Source organism: Mugil cephalus, chromosome 4, assembly GCF_022458985.1.
Source record: "Mugil cephalus isolate CIBA_MC_2020 chromosome 4, CIBA_Mcephalus_1.1, whole genome shotgun sequence".
In the NCBI taxonomy this organism is placed as follows: domain Eukaryota; kingdom Metazoa; phylum Chordata; class Actinopteri; order Mugiliformes; family Mugilidae; genus Mugil; species Mugil cephalus.
The window spans coordinates 19,472,301-19,492,599 of NC_061773.1; the positions used below are offsets into that span (position 1 = coordinate 19,472,301).

The 20,299-nt window shown below is 40.4% G+C and overlaps 1 protein-coding gene across 1 annotated transcript in view; it reads right to left on the reverse strand.

Annotated features, from left to right (window-relative positions):
* The window catches only part of suclg2 (succinate-CoA ligase GDP-forming subunit beta), a 98,538-nt gene that overhangs the window by 71,103 nt on the left and 7,136 nt on the right, over positions 1 to 20,299 (reverse strand). The window contains exon 2 of the mRNA XM_047583802.1: positions 4,749 to 4,890. Within this exon, the coding sequence (XP_047439758.1) occupies positions 4,749 to 4,890 (142 nt within the window). The remainder of the gene's footprint in view (positions 1 to 4,748; positions 4,891 to 20,299) is intronic.

Below are 20,299 nucleotides of genomic sequence, written 5' to 3' on the forward strand. Positions count from 1 at the left end.
ACATTAGCAACTCTTTATGTGAAAGTGCTTTTAAGTGCTCCCTTACCCAAGTCCTTGTCCAATCAATCCATCAACCCAAAGAAACTGAAGTATGAGTTCACCACTCTGACAAAGCATCCTTGGTTGTATATATTTTAAATCAGGTGTTAAAGTACCACAAAAAAGTGAGGCTTTTCTTTGGGTTCACATTTTAGGAAGTGACGGTGAGACCTGATTCGCGTAAGCCAATCATCTCATATAGCATGTTTACAGTAAAACTAATAATCATCATATTGTTATAGCCAGGGTGGTAAAAGTACTGGGCATCCAAATGTGTGATGAGGTGAGAGACGGTACATATCCATAAATGGGATACATATTAACCTTAAAGGACGGATATCTTAAAGTTATGTTAAGTAACTTTGAGATCCAGAAGTTTATTTTTCCAAACTACAGCTCAGATAACACACACACACACACGCTATGAAAAAATAGTTTGGGCTTGAAAGTGACGGATGTGGGTCAATGCATTTGGACAGACGGCTTTAGTTAGCGCGCCGCTCTCTCAGCGTACCAGTGCAGCACACGTTACGAAAGCTGTGGACATTCTGACGACTCCCTGCAGGATTCACCCAGTATGGTGCCACAGAAACCAAACCCTACTTTCCATGAGCCATTAGCTGGTTGTAAATCACCCATCTGCCACAATGTAAACTCACCCCCCAAGAGTTGTCATTCAAGTTAGAGGGGCTCAATGGTCCATGTCGGACAATTTTTTTTTTTTAATGTTTTGATTAAAAAAAAGTGGAAATATTTTAAGTTATTTGCCCTCAGCGGTAATAGAACAAATCAATCGATGTCCACTTTAAGAGACTTGGATGACTTTGCTGCACAGGAGAGGAGTAATTTCTATATAGCATCTTTGCGATTGAACTGTCAACTTAACCACTTTACAGTTAAGCCGAGTCTCCATGGTTAAGTGAGTGTAGCTGAGGGGAGAATGCTCTTTGGTGTGCACAACTCTGTGTTTGAATGCTCCTGTAGGCAAGCCTACCCCTATGAATGCCATTTGTCTATTTGTCTGTGCTTCCATGCTTGACTAGCTCATTGTGCTTTGTGATCAGGGAACTAGTGCCCCACAGAAATCCATCCGTCACTCTTGGTCTGCAAAGATAGACCAGCCATCTACATCAATCACTCATAACATTACGACCATGTCCTAATATTGTGTAGGTTTCCCTTGGGCCTTCAAACAGCTGTGATGCATATGAGAATGGACATGGGCCTTCTCAGAGTGTCCTGTGGTGTCCGGCAACAGCTCCCACCAACAGTTAATTTGAAGGCCAGGGCACCACCTTGTTTTTCGTGTGTTCTTGGATCAGGGTGCCCGTGTTGGTCTAGGTGTGTGGTACATGTCTAAGAAACATCCACACGAATGCCAAGCAGAACATTGTGTTGTCACAAGATGGCCAGTGTTTTTGTATAGAGCCCTATCATGTGTCCTCCACAGTGGAAATCCTAGAGACCGAGCTTCATACCCTGTCTTCCCCTCACACCCTTGGGGTCAACGCCTGGCAAGTCCCACTGCGTGTATGGGCTCAACAGATCTTAACTAAAGAGGTTATTAACCTCCCTCTATCACATTTATGTGTGACCTAACGTGGCTTGTGAGAAGCCCATTCACAGACCCAGTTTGGATCCGACGAAATGAAGCATGAGAAGATGCTCACTTGCATGCTTGCACTTGCATTAGTGAGCCAGCCATAATCACCAGACATAAAGAGTACGACACACACACAAACACAAAGACACCAACCAACGCTCAAGTTAAGGCAGCTCTGAAGTACGCTGTAGGGTCCAAAGGGCTGATTTACCGAACTGATCGCAAATTACTGCAAAGATTTGCGTTGGCGCATGTTTTCAGTTTAACTGGGAATATGCTAGCAGCCATGACATAACGTAAGTGGTCAAAGTCACAGTGCTGTTAATTTGAATACGCTGCTGCTAATTAGGGCCTGATGGTGAGCTATTTAACACATCGCACAAAACAAAGCAGAAGTCCTTAGCTTAAAACATTGGCTCAAGAAACCAATGAATAAAGATTTAAAGAGAAGAGAAGAGATCGGTAAATCAAGAGTTGATTCTGTTTTATTATGCATTCTGTTCCTTTCTAAATCCTGTCTCGAGTTTTCTGTCTGCACATTCCATCCTCTATCAAGCAATATAGGTGTTGTCATGAAAATACTCCCTATTCAGTTTATCTTTGTCTGCTTCACAACCAGGGCCATTGAAAGCAGCACCCCAGGCAATTGAGCCCAAAGACGGCGCTAGGAGTGGCACCTCGCTGGCTGACAACCAACCTTGATACACTATCAGAAAACTACTGCTGCAGCAGGAGAGGACACTGACTACAATATAAGGCCAAGTGTGTAAATATACACTTTATGTGCTGGGCATGTTCATGTTGCTACCACAGCGAAAGTAGGGTGCAGAAGACCAAGCTATGTGTGGGCGCGTAAATGTGTTAAACCATGTTTGCTGATGCGAGTGCAATGTAATTGTGGAGATTTGTACCACAAGTATAAAATTAAAGCTTCAGTCATTCCCTGCATGGCTTTGTGTGTGCGCGCGCGGGGGCAATAATCCAAATTGTAACCAAGGATTAAAAATAAATGAATTAAAAACAAACAAAAAAACATAAAAAAAAACAAAAAACACGTTGAGCGTAAGAAACTCAATACGAGAGGTTGTGAAACAAATTAGCGCGGATGAGTGCCGTGATGAAAAACAGACCAGGCATACCAACTAAGCTCGAAAATCACAGGCTCCCACACATAAGCAAGCAGCATACAGACGCGATTAAACCTGATAAAACTTCAACCCTTATTAACCACAACCATATGCACCTCATGTGGCGGGGCCGAAAAGCCATGCAGCACAAATAGGACTGTTAAGGTTTAACTGTGAACATCATTACAATTACATGTACCATAAAACCTACTCACACTAAGGTAATAAAGAGTTAGCTAATGACTCGGTGCATCTGTGGCAAAAAAAACTGCACTGAAGGCAGGTACTAGATCTATACAAATTCTGCAGTAAGTGAAGTAACCTCATGATTGACGGACAAATTATGTTATTCCAGACTAGTTAGAAATAAAAGCAATGCAAATTGGGTCCAAACAATAAGGTTTCAAGGATCAAAGACAACAAACAGTCCTCGGCCCTACATAAAAGAAAAAACACTCTTTCCTTCAAGTTGTCAGCATGATTTAGGTATAAGGATCTTATTTCTCAGGTTACACTGACACCTGAAGGATTTAATCCATTCGGATCGAACTGTAATGATCTGGATCTCTTGACAGATGTGAATACAAATATCTCACATGGGCCAGCACCAAGCTACTATGACTAGGAACCTTGAGGGGGGTGGTCTGAGCTCGGTCCCATACAAACTATGGACCAGTTAATATGATAAAACTACAACCTATACACTGCAAGTTTGAGCCAAGCCTCTCTCATAGCCATTTGTCCTGTCTTACGTGCAAAGCTTAAAGCAGTGCATTCTTTCCAAAGACACACTCTACTGGTATAGTTATGCCTCGTACATTGACCAGAAAATTATCATGGTTAGGAGTAAATGTCAACTCTGTTGTTCCATACTAATTTGCATAACAATGTTTCTCTCACAGATATAGCTGCGGTATCTGTTCAAGACACAGGACCGTGTTCCGATTTATATTTTCTTGCTTCCACACCAGATACACATGATATTAGGTAAATATGTGCAGTGGTTCGCTTGAAATTTTCTCTTAAATGAAGCAAACCAATTGGAAAACAGTCATTTGAATGATTGTATATCAACTCTTGAAATCCATGGATCGTTTTTTAAAATATATGCCGTTTCCTGCATCCTCTTGCCAGAAATATCACTGAGCATCATGAGACTGGCTTCCCAGATCATTATTGAACAACTGACCCTTTGTTGGCCCTCTAATTTGCCAAGTACAACTTCTTCTGTTCTGATATATGTATTTATAAAATACAAGGAAAAACTGTGTGGGCACAGCGGAGGATCATAAAATCTGTCATGTTCATAATGTTCATACCCATCACACAAGGCAAGTTGCAAAGGGCTTACTTGTTGTGCCTCTCGTGAAATCATGCTCAATGCAAAGGACAGTGTTATATAGAGCCACGTCTTCATGGAATACTGGATAATATCAGAAGCATAGATTCTGCAAGCGTTTTTGAAAAATGTCTTAAAAGGCAATGCTTTAACAGGCAGACAGCGCAGATGAGCTTTGAGCTGTTATTTTCCAGGGTTTGTTATAACTGATTTTGTCATTGTTACTGTAACTGTTCTTGGTGTGCTGTTGTATTGATTTTGGTCTTGTTCTTTTTGTTCGATATTATTATTATTATTATTATTATTGTTGTATGGCTGTTATGTGTACCAGGCAGCTTTTTATATCTTTTGGAAGTTCAACTTGATTTCATGTGTGTTTGATTATTTTATGTGTATTTTAACAGACCCCAGAAAGAGTAGCTGTTTTTTTTTTTTCCACTTTTTCCAATGGGAATGGATCCCTACACTTTGCTATTGCCAATCTAGCAACAGTAGACACTCAGACCCTCTGGTTGGCGGTCAGCAGACCAATGGGAAGGCCAACAAAGGGTTAATTTCAAATGATACCTGATCCTTTTAAGGCATACTGCTCCTGTAGACGTGCCACATGACTCTTTGTGTATATGCCCCTTCTACTCACTCAGTCTCTTCGCAGCCTCCAGGGCCTCAGAAGCTGTGTCAGCTACATAGAAGCGTTGGACGGCGACGCCGCCCTCCTGCATCAGCTTCTTGCTCTGGTACTCTTGTAGATTCAGCCATCTTCTGGGACTCGACCAGGTACACTGAATGAGAAGAGAGAGTGTGACTTGCAGACAGTTAAGACCACTGGGTGACCATTTTGAAGGCTTCAATTGTGGCTAGTGATAACAATTTTCCCTCTTCAGCTCAACATCTCACCACGGATGTGCACTCTCCGCTGAGATATTTTACATTATACAACCCCAAAACATGTCTAGCACCTGCCCCGAGAGTGTAAAGGTTATATTATCTGCGCCTCCCTCTCCCTCATCCTCCCATCTTCCTCTCTTTTTCCTATAATGAGGCAGGTAGCCGGGGTCTAAGCCGGAGGACAGCTCAGGAGCCGTTTGCTCCGTGAGCAGACACCGGCCCTGTCAGCTCCAGCTGTTGTCGCTATTAAAAAGAAATTGGCTTTTTAATGTGACAGAGAGGCTGTGTTAGAGTTACAAACCCTCCTTCACCAGCACACACTGCCGGCATAGGTGCGTTCGTGTAAGCGTATGGGCAAGTTTGTGTGCGTGCAAATGTGCTCAAAGGAAAAGTCTTCAGGGAGTCATTAAGAAAAGAAAAGCTATTAAAGTAAAGGGAAAACAAGGAGTCTGAGGTAAATTATGGTTCGGCATGTAAATGATGTTTCAATGTGTCTCGTTTCTCACCCACTGAAGATTAAACCAACATGATAACAACATCAGGATTGCAACACAATATATTATGCTGACCATGTCAAGTTAAATTGGCTTGCCACCATTAAATCTTTCAGGGACACACAAGACATGCTTTATTAATTTACTCAAATATTCAGCAGATATATTCACCAATCGGGCATAATATTATGACTGATGATACTGATATTGTGACTGATTATGATACTGATATTGTGTAGGTCTCCCATGCCTTTAAAACAGTTGTGTCATCAGACTGTGGACATAGGCCCTCTGAGGGTGTCCTGTGGTGTCTAGTCTTTGAGCCTTTGGGTCCTATGGGTTGAGGGGAAGGGCCTCTGTGGATCAGGCTTGCTCCAGTTTATCCCACAGATACTTGATCAGTTTAGGATCTAGTGAATTTGGAGGCCAGGTCAACACCTTGTGTTCTTCCTAAATAGCTTTTGTGCCGAGCTGCATCCTGCTGAGGATGTGTCATCACAATGGGGTGAGCGTGTTTGCTCTGGTCTTGTCTAGGTGGGTGGTACATGCCCAAGTAACATCCACACGAATCCCAGGTCCAAAAGTTTCCTGGCAGGACACTGAACTGTCACAAGATGGTCAATGTTATTCTCTTCACCTGGCAGTGGTTTTAATGTTGCGACTGATCAGAGTAGACATAACGTACAATATGATGTAAAGACATTCTTGTATAGTTTGTTGCAGATACCACCATTATCGGGAACTACGGAAATATAGTTTGTAGTCAAGTGTGAGGAGGAGACATTCAGCAGAATCGAACGCTACATTACACCAACTGGGCTTAAGTCAACATTGTCAAAACGAAGCTCTTAGATGAAGCAGACAGCTGGTTCATGATAATTCTGTGCTTGACAGTGTGAAAGAAAATATTTCAGGGGAGACAAACACACAACCTAAACTGTGCCAAAAGCGTCGAGCTGTGAATTACACCTTGAAATCAAATTTACATCTTTTTAAAATGGACTGACAAAACACGACCTACTGATGCTCTTTCTAGATGGATTTCAGATTTCTGGGCTTGGATGTCACAAAACCTTTTAAGGTGCAGATAAGACGAACTGAAATTTGAGTAATAAGTTTGAAGCAAGAGACTGGCCGGAGAAATTAGATTTTGTAGGATTCATGCAGAGCCGGTAGACAAGAAACCATGCTATCATTTTTGATAGCTGAGATTTCTACAGTATTAGGCTCCAGGACCTACGGCTTAAAGAAGCATCTTCTGTTGTTAAGAGCTTGTTGAGTGCATCCCAAAGATATTTGATCAGTTTGAGATCTAGGGAGTGTTGGACAACAACTTGGGCTATATTTTATGTTCTTTTAAACCAAGCAGGTTTTATGGTGTGAGAGGGCTGCATTGTCCTAACTTATAAGACCACTGCTGTCATTGCTAACATGTGGATCAGCATCAACTTCTAGGCAGGTGGTTCATGGGAAAGTGAACTCCAGATCCAAATGTTTAGCAGAGGTCTAGTCTCATTGTAATACGATGACCCATGTTATACCAGGATAACCATGGTTTTAGTTGTTTTCTTTTCAACGTTAAAATATAGCACACTAATTGTGATGTTTCCCTCCAACAAATTGTACAGACAAGAGACCAAATAGTGTCAAAGCTGCTAATATATGTTAAAATATTCACTGGCAAAACATACTTAATGTATTTGCATGTGTAAATAAAAACCACATAAACATATTATATGTATATGTGCAAACTGCAGCACATGAATAAATAATGACGAATGAATTCAAGAGTAATAGAGGAGCTGATCGAGAACAAAATACAAATTTGAAGCGCTGCCACGGTAGAAACTAAGTGTCATAACCAAAGTTGGCGTGCGAGACTGTGAATGCACATTTGGTGTATTTGTGGTTTTAGGCTCCAGCTTGGTTCAGTGGTGCACGGGGCACGTTAAGGCCACTCTTTGTCATTTAATGCCATTAGTCACTCCATCATTCACAAAGGGGAAAGAAAGGGAACACAAGGGTAGGAGCATTGGAACTGAGTATGTTGTGATGGAGCGAGTGAAACACAACCCCAACTAACCCTTAATGGTTATTAGTCATTAAAGAGTAATGAGCTTGACATGATCACTTAATAGGCAAGCGGCAGGCCAAAGCCTCTATTTCATCTAAAACCAAGTACAATCAAACGCATGGCTGGTAATCCACCACGCATGCCAGGACCGACCCTGTTTGTGCCCCAGCACACTAGATTAGCATGCTTTCTCCATTCCAACTCTCGTGAGAGCCTGTCGGGAGGGTTCATTAAAGTCAAAATGGGTTGTTTTCTAGAAAAACAGTGCACGCTGATATATACTGGCCTCTTCTTTTGCATAACTGAATACAATAACGAGGGGCATCCGCAGGTCACCTCTGCAATACTTTACTATTTGCGTATTTGACTTATTGCAGCTTATATGTGTATATGTGGACCTATGCAAGTCAATCTCCCAAAGCACACTATAACAGTGAATACTGATGATGTGACTCTTTTGCAGCAGTGTCGAGGGGTTCAAAGGCAGGGCAAGAAATTGACTGCAACACATCTGTATAGGAACAAAACCTGTAAAAGTTAGAATTTTGCCGAATGGAAAATGAACATAGAGAATACGGACCTGCTGACCAAAACGTGTCTGGTGTGTAGGACTTAAAGGATCCACTCATTTTTTTTCCACCTGTCAGTCAACCCCACATGTCGACTTTAGTGGAACAAATTCGCAAAGCCTTAACAAGCCTAGTTGCCAAACAAGCTTTCTCTGTTTTGTGGACTCATTTGACTGCTGTCAGGTACCTGCAGGGCCTTCGCTCTTAAAAAATGCACTTCCCCTGCCGTCCAACTCTTTGCCTACGGAAGATCAGCTCTGCTGCCTGAATGCATGTCTCCATCTGTCAGTCTCTTGGTCTATGTTATGCTTAAAACAAAATGGCAAATGAGAGCCAGTCAAGGGACCTAGTTAAACAAATTTTCAACAGATAGTCTCATCGCAAAGTCATAGACATATATAACCACTGTGGCTGGGGATTGCTACTAATTTCCTTCATCGATTTGAGTGCGATACCCAAGGTTTGGAGTCGATTCAATTCAATATCGCTTCAGTTTAGCATCTCATTTTGCTTGGTTAAGCAGATCTCCACAAGACTAATGCTGTTTTTGTTTTGTGAGATTTGTTGTATTTGCACAATATCTTACCTCTAACTGGAACATCTTGCAAATGGCTTTGCTCTTGTCTGTTACACTAAATTCAAAATGCTGCCAGGCATCAGCTTTCAGGCCTGACAGTGCTCTCAGAGTTGTAGCTTCCGTCATGTTTTGCATCTCCCTTACATGTGGATTAGTGTCGTTGCGGGGTCTTGCAAGACAAAGTCATGCGAAAGCAGTCTGGCGAGACCGCAGCTAGACGTCTAACAAGAGGATGCAAGACATGGTTTTCTTCTTCTTTTTGAAATCGATCCAAGGATTTTATTAACCTATATTGGATATTACAAAAACAACCGTTTTTTTTTTTTTTTTTTTTTTTTTTTTATCTAAATCTAGCGCTTTTAACAAGATCGGTTAAGTTTTGGTCTTTGTGAACTGTTCTGGTCAAGCTTGCAGCTGAGCAATACCACTGTGAAAGAATAAAAGATGAATGCTCATTGTAATTTTCAAAAGACTATGTTAGTTTCACCTTCGAATGTCACTTAAGGTTTGCCTTCAAAGAGTTCAAATGTCTAGTCTAAGACGCTAGAATCATGTAATGTTTACAAAGACAAAGTCCTTGGATCTGAGAAGCTACTGCACAAGACACAAGATCAGCTAATTGATGGAGCAACATATCGAAGCTCTAAATACATACAATTATTTCGAACTGTAATCTCAACAGAAACTTGAAATGAAATTCAAGCTGAATAAGATTTGGCAAATCACAAAACATGCACCGCAGGGAGAAGTGAAACAGTGCAGGAAAACACGAGAAAGGTTGGATTTCCCCATCATTTAGTTAACAGGAACATTGCAAACAACTGGTGGACGACAAGAACAATCATATCCGGGGGGATGTGATCCTTTGCAAAGTAAGAGTCTTCCCAAACTAGCAAAACTAGAAACTTAAACCAACACATATCAGCTGGCTGCTATAGTTCCTGTCACGCAAAGAAAGGGAGACTGGGATGAAAAAGCTATACAGGCTTTCCAAAATAGCAACTGCTGCTTACTGAAGAAGTCAGGAGGGGCTGGAGGTGGCCCTCCAGGCGCTGACAGTTACCTTGGGCAATATGACAGAGAATGGAAAGGAACCTAGGGCAATTTCTACGTTGTACCAGACCCACAGCCTGTGTTAAAGATGGCCTCTTGCTAACTCTAATAACAATACACCTTCACATGTATTCTGCATGGAACTGATCCAGAAATGTAACTCACAACTGACAATGAGTGAATGTTGACTGATTCCCCATAAGGGCACATTTCAATTATTAATTTAACAAATAGGACTTTTCTAAATGGCAACGTAGCGCTGCAGACCAAAAAAGAAAAATTCTTATTGAAGAGACGCTGTAACGATGCAGGTAACACAACTCAAGCACCTGTTTCATTATACATACACAGCCCCTCTGATGATGACTGCAGCCAGTGTAGCCTAGTTTAGTCTTCTCCCGCTATTAACACACACTTTCATTTGTTTCTTGGTTTCACTGCCAACTTATCTTGTCTAACAAGTTCAGCACAACCCAGTTTCCGAAAAAGGTTAGGATGCTGTGTAAAATGGAAATAAATAAACACAGAACAGAACTACTGGCAATCGACTTAACTGAAAATAGTACAACATGTTGCAACACATTGGGGCTGAGAAATATTAGTGCCTTTTGAAAAGTGTATATTAAATAGGCGTTATGCCAGTAACACAACTCAAAAACGTTGAGCAAAAACAGAGAAGTTGTGTAATGTTGGAAAACACCTGTTGACTTTGAGTCCCCTCGTCATCTTTAATTTGGAAAGACTCTCCGTGACATTAGTCTTAGAAAATGTTTTCAAAGTAATGAAGGTGAGGGGTTCACTTCTGAACAAAAAGTTCAACCATTTAAGAATAACATTTTCCAATTTAACACTGTAGAGGATTTGGGGTTTTCATTATCTGCGGTACACAAGAGTCAGATGATACAGAGAAATCTCTGTACAAAACACGCAGGGTGGAAACCAATTTTGAATAGCTACGATCTTCAGGTTCCACAGAAAAAATGGAAAACTGTCCTGTGGTTGAACAAATTCAAACTTTGAACTGGTTTTGGAAATCAAGGCTGTCGGGACTTAAGAGGAGATAGATCTTCCGGTTTGTTTCTTCATGCACCCATCATGGCAGGTGTAACAAGTCTTGCTTATGTCAGTAAATCAAAAATACTGAGTAAGAAGCTGCATATGACTGAATGATAAATATAAAATACAAAGAATAGTGCTATTCAGAACACATGTATGTTTCACCAGTATAGTATTCCTAATATACATGTTTAAAAGTTGTGGATGGCCAAGTATCTAGAACCAACCATATGTAACCACACAATATCTGAAGGCACTTCAGGTGCAAAACAAAACTAATGAGTAACAAATTGCATTTTTTTTTTTTCTTGATGATGACTCCATAAATATTATTTTTAGTTAGTGCATATGAGGCGTGTAATTGTTTTTGTTTGTTCGTCTCTGAAATATTTACAATGCATAAAGCAGCACACTGACTTTGCTCGTGATCATGCAGGTTACGCTATGAGGTGGAAAGCAAAAGCAAAAACGGATGAAAATTAAAATGCAAGAGCGATATACATTCATAACTGATGAATTATCAACTGAAGGCATAAGTTATTTTGTAAACTGCTAGCTGATGCTAGAGATGTGAAGGGTCATGCTTTGCATTAATAACAGCTGATTAATCTATCGATTATTACTCAACTGTTTACTTTTACTTTCAGTAAATCCATTGACTATCTTTTGGTCAATTAATCTATTCCATAATAAACAGAATTTCCTCTTTTTCACGCTATACATTTTTTACATAATGACATATTTTAACATGAACACATGCCAAACTTTAACTTTCACTTAATCCTCCTATTCATTACCAAGTTCAAATTTATTCTTTGTAATTAGGAAAGATGTCATTTAGTATATTGTGTCACTACTTAACAGTTAAGCTGTTTTCCTTTGTTTTTACTTACACTACAGCACGACACCTTTCACTCTATGGCATAGAGTGACTCTATGTACACTTAGCCCAATTTGGGTTCACCTATAACCTAACGTGCATGTCTCTGGAATGAGAGAGGACAAGCAAACTCCACACAGAGAGGCCCCTGCCAGCTATCAAATTCAAACCCGGAGCCTTCCTGCTGTGAGGCTTCCTACTTCTCCTCTGTGCCACCCACCGCTGCATTATTTATCCGCTAAAGGTTGTTTACACCCACGTAACGCGAGAGGAAATCTATGTTGTTTAGTTTTAAAAGTCTGTATTAACAAAAACAAACTGCTTAAAACTTGCAAATGCACCACAAAACAGTATCGCCATGCTTAAGATTAGCATCAGCTCTAAGGGGGTCTTTACTGAGTTAAAAAAAAGGGTGCAATGCAACTCCCAGACTTTGAATGCTGACCAAAAATAGTCCAAATGCTGATGTTGCGGTCTTGTTTTTTGGAGGTCAGAAAGCCTGAGGGTCTTTTCCGTTAAGGTGCTTGAGTTCAGCGACTGTGCTACTGGATGGGTGGTTTAACTTTTAGTTACTGGGTCCCTGTTTAACCCTTTAACATTTCCCTGGGTTGTATATATACGAGACAGCAGCTTTATGAAGAAATCAGAGCTCTGTACTCCAGTTGTGTTTGAGTAAATTCTGCATGCAATATGTAAGCTTCTTCTGATTTCATTGATAAATCATTACAGGATTCATCCAACACAGCCAACACATTTTTTTTCAAAACAAAAAAATTCAGGCAAATCCAACAACTTATTTTTTAACTGTGTGCCAACTTTGATTACTCAAGAACAATACCGCGTAGAGTGATTCTGACTTTTGTGCTAGAGACTTTTAGTCTTGACTTTCAAAAGAGATCAGACCATGCATGAGCTCCAAAATGTTCAAATACAGCATTCAATATGTCCTAAATGTTTTTTTGTGTTTGTTTTGATATTATAAGGTTGTACAGATTTCTCATGCTTTTGATTGTTGGGTTTGGGCTTTTCAGGTATTTTCAGCATTCTAGATAGCAGGACTCAAGAAAATCTTTGGGTGGACAGACTTTAGAAAAAGCCAAAGCATGTGGAGCTCCCCCTGGTGGCTAGCTACAGTATAGAAGAAGTATTTTCACGCGTCAGTTTTTCTCAGAAATTTATTTTTATTATAATAACGCAGCTCCACTCTCGGACAGCACTGGACAGACTCTGGCTCAAAAGTCGCAAGATGGTGCTGCCCGGATCCCTAGAGTCATATCGTTATTTTGACCAACGGGAGGAAGTGGGGACGCGTAATCCATTTTTCCTACAGTTTAATGTTTTCAAAGCAAATCGACAAATGATTAAGTAAATGCATTAATGACACTGACTACTTCCTAGATATTTGCGATAGAAAACTCACCGTTGCTGCCTGAATCAAGGGCATTTTGGTACGTTAGTGGTTAAGGCACCACCATACAAGGATCAGGCAAAGGAGCTTGCAAAAGGTGACCCTTTAGGAATTGCACTAGAGAAGATTTGTTATGTTTCACTGTTATTTATCTCAATTCATCCACTGACTGAATCAATCAATGTAAGCCCCTGTGCTCCCGTCTACTTCAAGACCCCCTCCACTTCGGTTGGTTGGTTTGTGGTAGACTTTCACTCGACAGCCAACAGCTAAAATGGAAACTAGTAGATTGGAGAGCAAATTGTGAATATACTAAGGAACATCATTTCTTCTTTTCCATTGGAAATGGCGACTTTTCAAATCAAGCCTTTAGGCGTACATCTACAAGAAATAAGAATATGAGGGTGTACAGCCAAGGCCAATATTGACTGCTCATGTCAATCTGGGTCAGGCATAACTGGTTATTTAATGATGTACACGGAACGTCCATATTAGTATTCAAGTACACTGTGCGATTGTGTACATTTATCCGGAACACTGTAGCTTGACTTTGGAGGCGTGCTGTGCCTGAGGCAGAAGACAGTTTTGAAGAAAACCATGACCAGTTCATGTCAGCTCAGGAAAAAAAAAGTTGAAAAGAAAAGAACAGTTTCCGAGCTCCATATATTTCTACATACAGACATTTACCTGATTATTTGAAACCCAGGTCTATTCATACAACACTGTACCCAATCCAACAGTTTACTATGACGCACATTACAAGATAAAACCATTTAGTTTTTGAGAAAGAGGAATAAAGAAAATCATTAAAATGGGAAATTTACAACTTTACGAAATCCTTTTCCACCCAGCAACTCTGCATATTATGCAACTCTGTACTTACACAATTAAAATTTACTGATGAATTTGCAAACTTAAGAACAGAAACAGGATAACGAGATCACTCTTCCCACAGAAAACACTAATATCAAAACTCAAGCGATGCAGGCGTGACTGTCTCAACACCAGCGACAAACTGAGCCTAGAAATAAAAAGGAGGCAACCTGTGGCTTTATCAGCAAACACATCCGGTGATATATGTTCTTATTATAAATAGATCTTAACCCACAAAACCATGCAACGCCAGGTTTCTGTCATCAAAATGAATCTCCTTTAAGATATCCTTAAAGGGGAACAACTCCATTCAAAAATAAAAAGGTTGCACGAAAAGGGAATTTTCGTGCATTAACGGTTAAGGCACAAAGCAAAACAAAAGGGGTTTACCTTTACCAGTCACAATACAATACATCACAGTGAACCTGAATGTCCTCAGTGTGTACCATAAATGTAAAAAAGGAAGGAAGGGGAAATGATACATGACCATGATCATGGTCAGGCACTTCTCCTATGACGCCGTCTGATAGGAAAGTTCTGATACCGCCGTGGTCCTGACAGGAGAGCACTAATCCGAGCGCTATACATCTGCCCCGGAAGAAAACAGCAAATAGCGGATGACAGTATGGCAGCAATTCAGGCAGGCGAGCAGGCAGCTGGCCTGTAGTCTCCCGAGACACTCTCTCTACAGTAATTATCATCAGCAGCACTCGAGAGACAGCCCTACCCAGTCCGTCTACCTAAGTACTGCTCTACTTATTCCTAATGCACACACAAAGAAGACCAGAATAGACACACACGGGATGCGCCGAGCACACTGGTGAAGAGACACTGGCATAAACAAAGTTGTATGCCACGGGCCCAAGATGGGATAAAGAATTCACTACCAACTCTGCTACACACAAAAGCACTTAACTCATACATGCATCCAGGAGGAAAAAAAAAAAAAAGTGGTGGCAGGAGAGATGGAGTGGTGACAACGACAACAACAATACTCTCGATTAATAGTAAGTAACAGTAAGTAACAGTACGTAAGTAAGTAAGTTACTATTGCCAAACCAGCAATCAGATTAAAGTTACTTATCCAAATTACTGTGCGTTACTATTTTTCCATTTGTTTGTCCATTTAAATCACATTGGCAGGCTCATGTGAAGCTGAATGTACTTACTTTTTAGTTACTCTGTAAAGGAGTAATCACTTATCGGACTACTTTTTTCAAGGTAACTGTGGCAACACTGTCGCTTAACATATGGAAGTAAGGACGAGGGAGCCAGACAAACACGTTTAAGACACATTTTAATTTTTGTGAATCAAAACCTCTCTCTCCAGTTACAGTCATGATCTCCCTTAGACTTCTGTAAATGCATTTTGCTATTGATGCAAAAGTGCCCAAAAGAGCTTTACTACAAAATTCAAATGAGGCAGAGGTGAAGCCGAAGTCCCATTCACAAAGCACTTATTCAGAGAAAGAATTTTGCTTTTAGCAGGCTGGCAGCAAGAGTCTTGACATTCTGCCAGTGATCTCGAAATGTCATGGCAATGTAGCATGAGGTGGATATTAGGCTGTTCTTTTTTTTTTTTTTTACTTTAAGTCTACAATATAATATACTACTTTCCCAAAGATCTTAAAGGTGCATGTTTTGATCACAGTTTCCAAGTTTGAACAAACTCAGAGTAGGTTGACAGACAAAGCACGGTATAGCTGGATATGCATGTGATTGGCGTCTTAAACTGAAATAAAAACCACTTAATCAAAGAAATGAGCTCCTATTAGCTTAAAATATACTGGGAACGCCTTCACAATTACTCACAATTATGTTAAAAAAAAAAAAAAAATAATGTAATTTAGTTAAGTACATCTAGTTGCGCAGAAAAAAAAGTCCATCATCTGCAAGACATATAATATTATTATTCATTGCTGTTATGCAAAGATGTCAATTGGAAGCCTAATTGTGAATCTGTATGATTGTGTTTTTTAATAACATGACACTGAAAATCATTGCTTTAAAATATAGAGCACAAGTTTTAAACAAATTCTGAATTACACAGTCACATTCCAGTGCATTCGTTTTCACTGGAGTTCCTAATAAACCGGCAAGTGAGTGTCCAATCTAATGGTCAAGATTAATGCAAAGATTATTTATTAAGCTGCTGATGCACTAAAGTGTATTCCTACACCTAAACTGACATGTGAAAGTTCACAATAGGGGAAAAGAAAAGTTGGAACCTTGAAATGTGCTGAATAAACTTCGATGCCATAAAGTCGCGCTCTCTTCACGGAGCAGTTTCAGCGGTTGTTCCCCGACACAAAGACGCAGATGGGACAGGCAGTGCTATGACAGCAGATGCATCAGATCGCCAAGTCCTTGTCGCAGCTGTGCTGATCCACGGGTGGAACTGAAGGACAAAGTCTCGGTATATGCAGCACTATTCCCAAACTACTTCTTCAGCTTGACCATATGGTGTTCGGCACAGCGTCATGCAACATCAGGACTTGCACAAAACTACGTCGTCTTATGACCGTTTGAGAGCAGGATGCACAATGTCAAATCACTCTTGTTGTGAGAAGTGTCATCGCAGTGAGGGGATGTCTGATCGCGGCACTTTGCAAAGTCGTTTCAAGACACTACTTTGTCATCCGTCCTTCTGTTAAACCTAAGCAGTCAATATCCTAGGGCTAATTTAAACCAGTTGTCTTTATAGCTATGAGAGATTGGAACAATGTCAAAAAGTCGCCATCTGACAGAGTGGTTGTGGCTCCCCTGGAAATTTATTAGAGCCATAAGCCTTAATTTACAGGAGAAGGTTACAAAGCAGGCAATCACCAGTGATCAGGCCCCATAAACAGCAGCCAGTCAGTGCTGCGCCGCTCGTCAATCCGTCCCTCAAAAATTCAACGAGGTGACGGCGCAGGTCAAAAAACGCATTTGTAACTTGGACGTGGAGCTAGATAGGATCCGGCTAATAGTGAATATGTGATTCTACCATGGTAGTTGGTAACACAAAGAGGACATTATCCGTCAGCCAAGGCTATTTATCTAACAAAGGACTCCAGCACTGTGCTTTTAACAACCCAGACCAACCATCTTTTAGTAATGTCATAAAAATCATACATGGCGGCAGTAAATGATTATGAACACCAATCATCACACATAAAATGTCAAATAACATAATATAATCATCATATAATTAACAATGGCTCATTTGGACAATAATGAAATACTCATTTTGGCAATACAGCAGACCTAGAAGAGAGAAGTCCATGACATTATTTTATTATTGAAATGATAAGCAGATTAACTCACTGACACATAACTAATTGCCATTTTTTAATAGCGAAGTCATTAGAGTAACTTCTAAAGAAAATGTGAGGACGAATACCCACACTTTCAATGGCGAATGACTTGTCGTACAAGGGAACGTAATATTTAGAGTTTTTCTGACATTAAATTATACTCAGAAATCGTCTAACATGTTTGCAAACCAGTAAAACAACCCAATAAAACTATCCAACTCTGCGACAGTTAAGTAGAAATTCTTATTTTTCTATACACGAACAAGTACTTAAACTCGGTATTTGATGGAAACTGTTGCGTCTCACCGTGAGCGGCATGACAATAAGGTGCCCACTGCTCTGCTAGTGACAAAGTGAAGCATGTTGAAAATAGCGCTTTGATTGATGATGCGGAAGCCGCACGCAAAGTGGTAGCTGCTGCGTGAGCCAATCAATACCTTATAGGACACCTTGACAGGAGCTTTCATCACTCACCGCCTCACAGAAGTCAATAAAAATTAACAAATTACCTCATGGTGTTTTTTTTTCTACACAGTTTATACATAATGGATATAGATAAAGCTTTTATGTGCATCATGAAGAGCTGCATTAAGGCAGTAAACTGCAGCACTGACAGTGCGCCACCATTAAGAGGTCTTGAACACAGCGTGGCTCCTTTCAGAGAAAATGTCAATAGGTCAATTTCCCGGATTGATTCCTAGGAGAGTCTAGGCAAAACTAAAGAAAGGCTGTGGGTATTTAAACGCCATTGAGGATAAGCCATAATTTTAAGCAGGCATATTCATGAGGACACTACAAATCTGTATTGACGCGGCCCACGTGACTTTCCTTTAAGAACTGAAGAGAAGTTTACTGGAGTCCAAACAGGAGTGTTTCAAAAGGGCTTCAAGATCATTTTAAGACTATGAATGTCATCCAAGTGATTTCCTTCAAAGGGCCGCAGATTATCCCCAGACTGTCAAAACCTGGGATGACCTGCTTTATTGAATGGTTTCTTCAGCTACCAGAAAAAGGACACTTTTTGGCCAACTGAAAGCATGATGTAGGTGCTTTCTTTTTTGGGGGGCGAAGTTGAGGATAACAGCGGCAGTCAACACTAGTCACACCAGCATGGTAAAACTCAGTTTGTGAGTCCTGGTAACACGCCATTTGGATTTCATTATGGAGCACGGTTCAACCGATAGGGAGGTGTGGGGAAAAAAAGCTCTGCACGCAGTTGGACGGTCTACAACTACAGTAATTTTGTTGGAAAGTAATTAAACTCAACAGATCTCAGGTGACGCATAGGAGTATAACTCTTCTGTTGCCCACATTTTCATTGGGCCGACAGACCTTTGCCTGATCACAATCAGTTCCCAATGAAAGTGTCCCAACCAACTTTTCACCACAAAAAAAAGCGTGGGCAGTGAAGTTGGCCTGGCTTCAAGGCTAATACACTAGTACGAAGTATATGGAGGCAAATCCAAGCAAACATTTCATTAAGTCAAAAAAAAAAAAAAAGAATTGAAGTTGAAAGCTCAAATTACGATCTTGAACTTTCAAAACTATGCCATTGTACTCAAACTAAAAGTAAGTGTAGGGGAGGCTTCTCTCAGCCAAAAAATTTAGTTCTGGAATTCTTTTGAGTAAAATTACTCATTTTCATTTTTCACTTTCATTTATATTTTGATATTTGAGTTCTTTTCTCTCTCTTTTGACTTTTAGATTGTATTTTTTCACTTCTACTCTTTTGGCTCCGATTTGGTATTCGGGCGTGGAATCATGAGTGGCAGCATGAAAAAGACGGCTGAGGACCTTCCTCAGTCACGTTTCCCTCCTGAAAGAATTTTCTAATTTGGCCGAGAGTGTCTCCATACTAGTAGAGCAGTTCAGTACTTTCTTCACTACGGGCTAGACTCCCAAGAGGCCAACTGAAACTTGTCCTAAACAGTTACTTAGAACATTTACCAAAATATACTGAATACTATTACTGCACTCATCATCACCATTTGCATTTGAACTCGTATTTTGTGCGCGTCATCAAGGACGCTGCTCAGTCTTCAGTCTAATCTTCAGAGTCCAAATTGTCCAAGTCCGGACGCCCAAGTACACAGGTCTGAAGTTCGCTTGGTTGGTATTGACTCATCCCTGAGAAGACTGAAGACCACTGTGTGAACTACGGGGACAGTTTATATTATAGTACGTGAGACTAGGTTCTAACAGTGGTAACTGTGTTGTTGGAGGTATTAAGTGACACGTCTTCTGGTGTTTTGTTGCAGTTGTTGATCAGTGCCATTTCAACTTTCTACAACCAATAAGCTTACGGATTGACAGCTTTTTTTGTGTGTGTAGAAATGAACATTAGGTAAGACAGCAGAGCAAATAATTAGAATTAATGCATACATTTGCATACCATTTACCACATTTACATATCAGTTCTGCAGTACTTGGTCTTTAATTTGCATATTTCTTCATGCCCAAACAAAGTGTCTAACTTTCACCTGTGCAAAGCCACGCATTTTGATCTACACCACAGCCAGTGGACAGCTGGAGTTTCTAGAGGCACTGAATATCACATTTTATGAAGCAGTATCCCCAGATGTCTAGTGAGGTTAAAATCCTCATTACTTGTCATGGCCAGACCCCAACCCTGTGAAATGACACTGCCTAATTAGTGACGACAAATGACTGTAGAGTTAATTAACCAGAATGCTCCTTAAGGGGCATTATCAAATGTTTAAGAAATTAACAGATTGCCAGTTCACCAATTCTATGTAATTGATTTGTTCCCATTCAGGTTATGAACTCCTCTTTTCCCCCATCCATTTAGCTAACCATCCGCGAATAATTTAAAGGGGAACTTTACAGTGTCCACTTCCATGAGCACAGGCTGAATTACAGAGAGCAGTCTTCAGAGGAACGGTCACACTCATTTCCATACTGATTTCAGTAGGATGTTTCTCTGCTAATGAAGTGGCGTTTTGCTACTTAACGGCAACTCATAAATACAGACTGTCGCACAATTGAAGGAGCACTGCACAGTG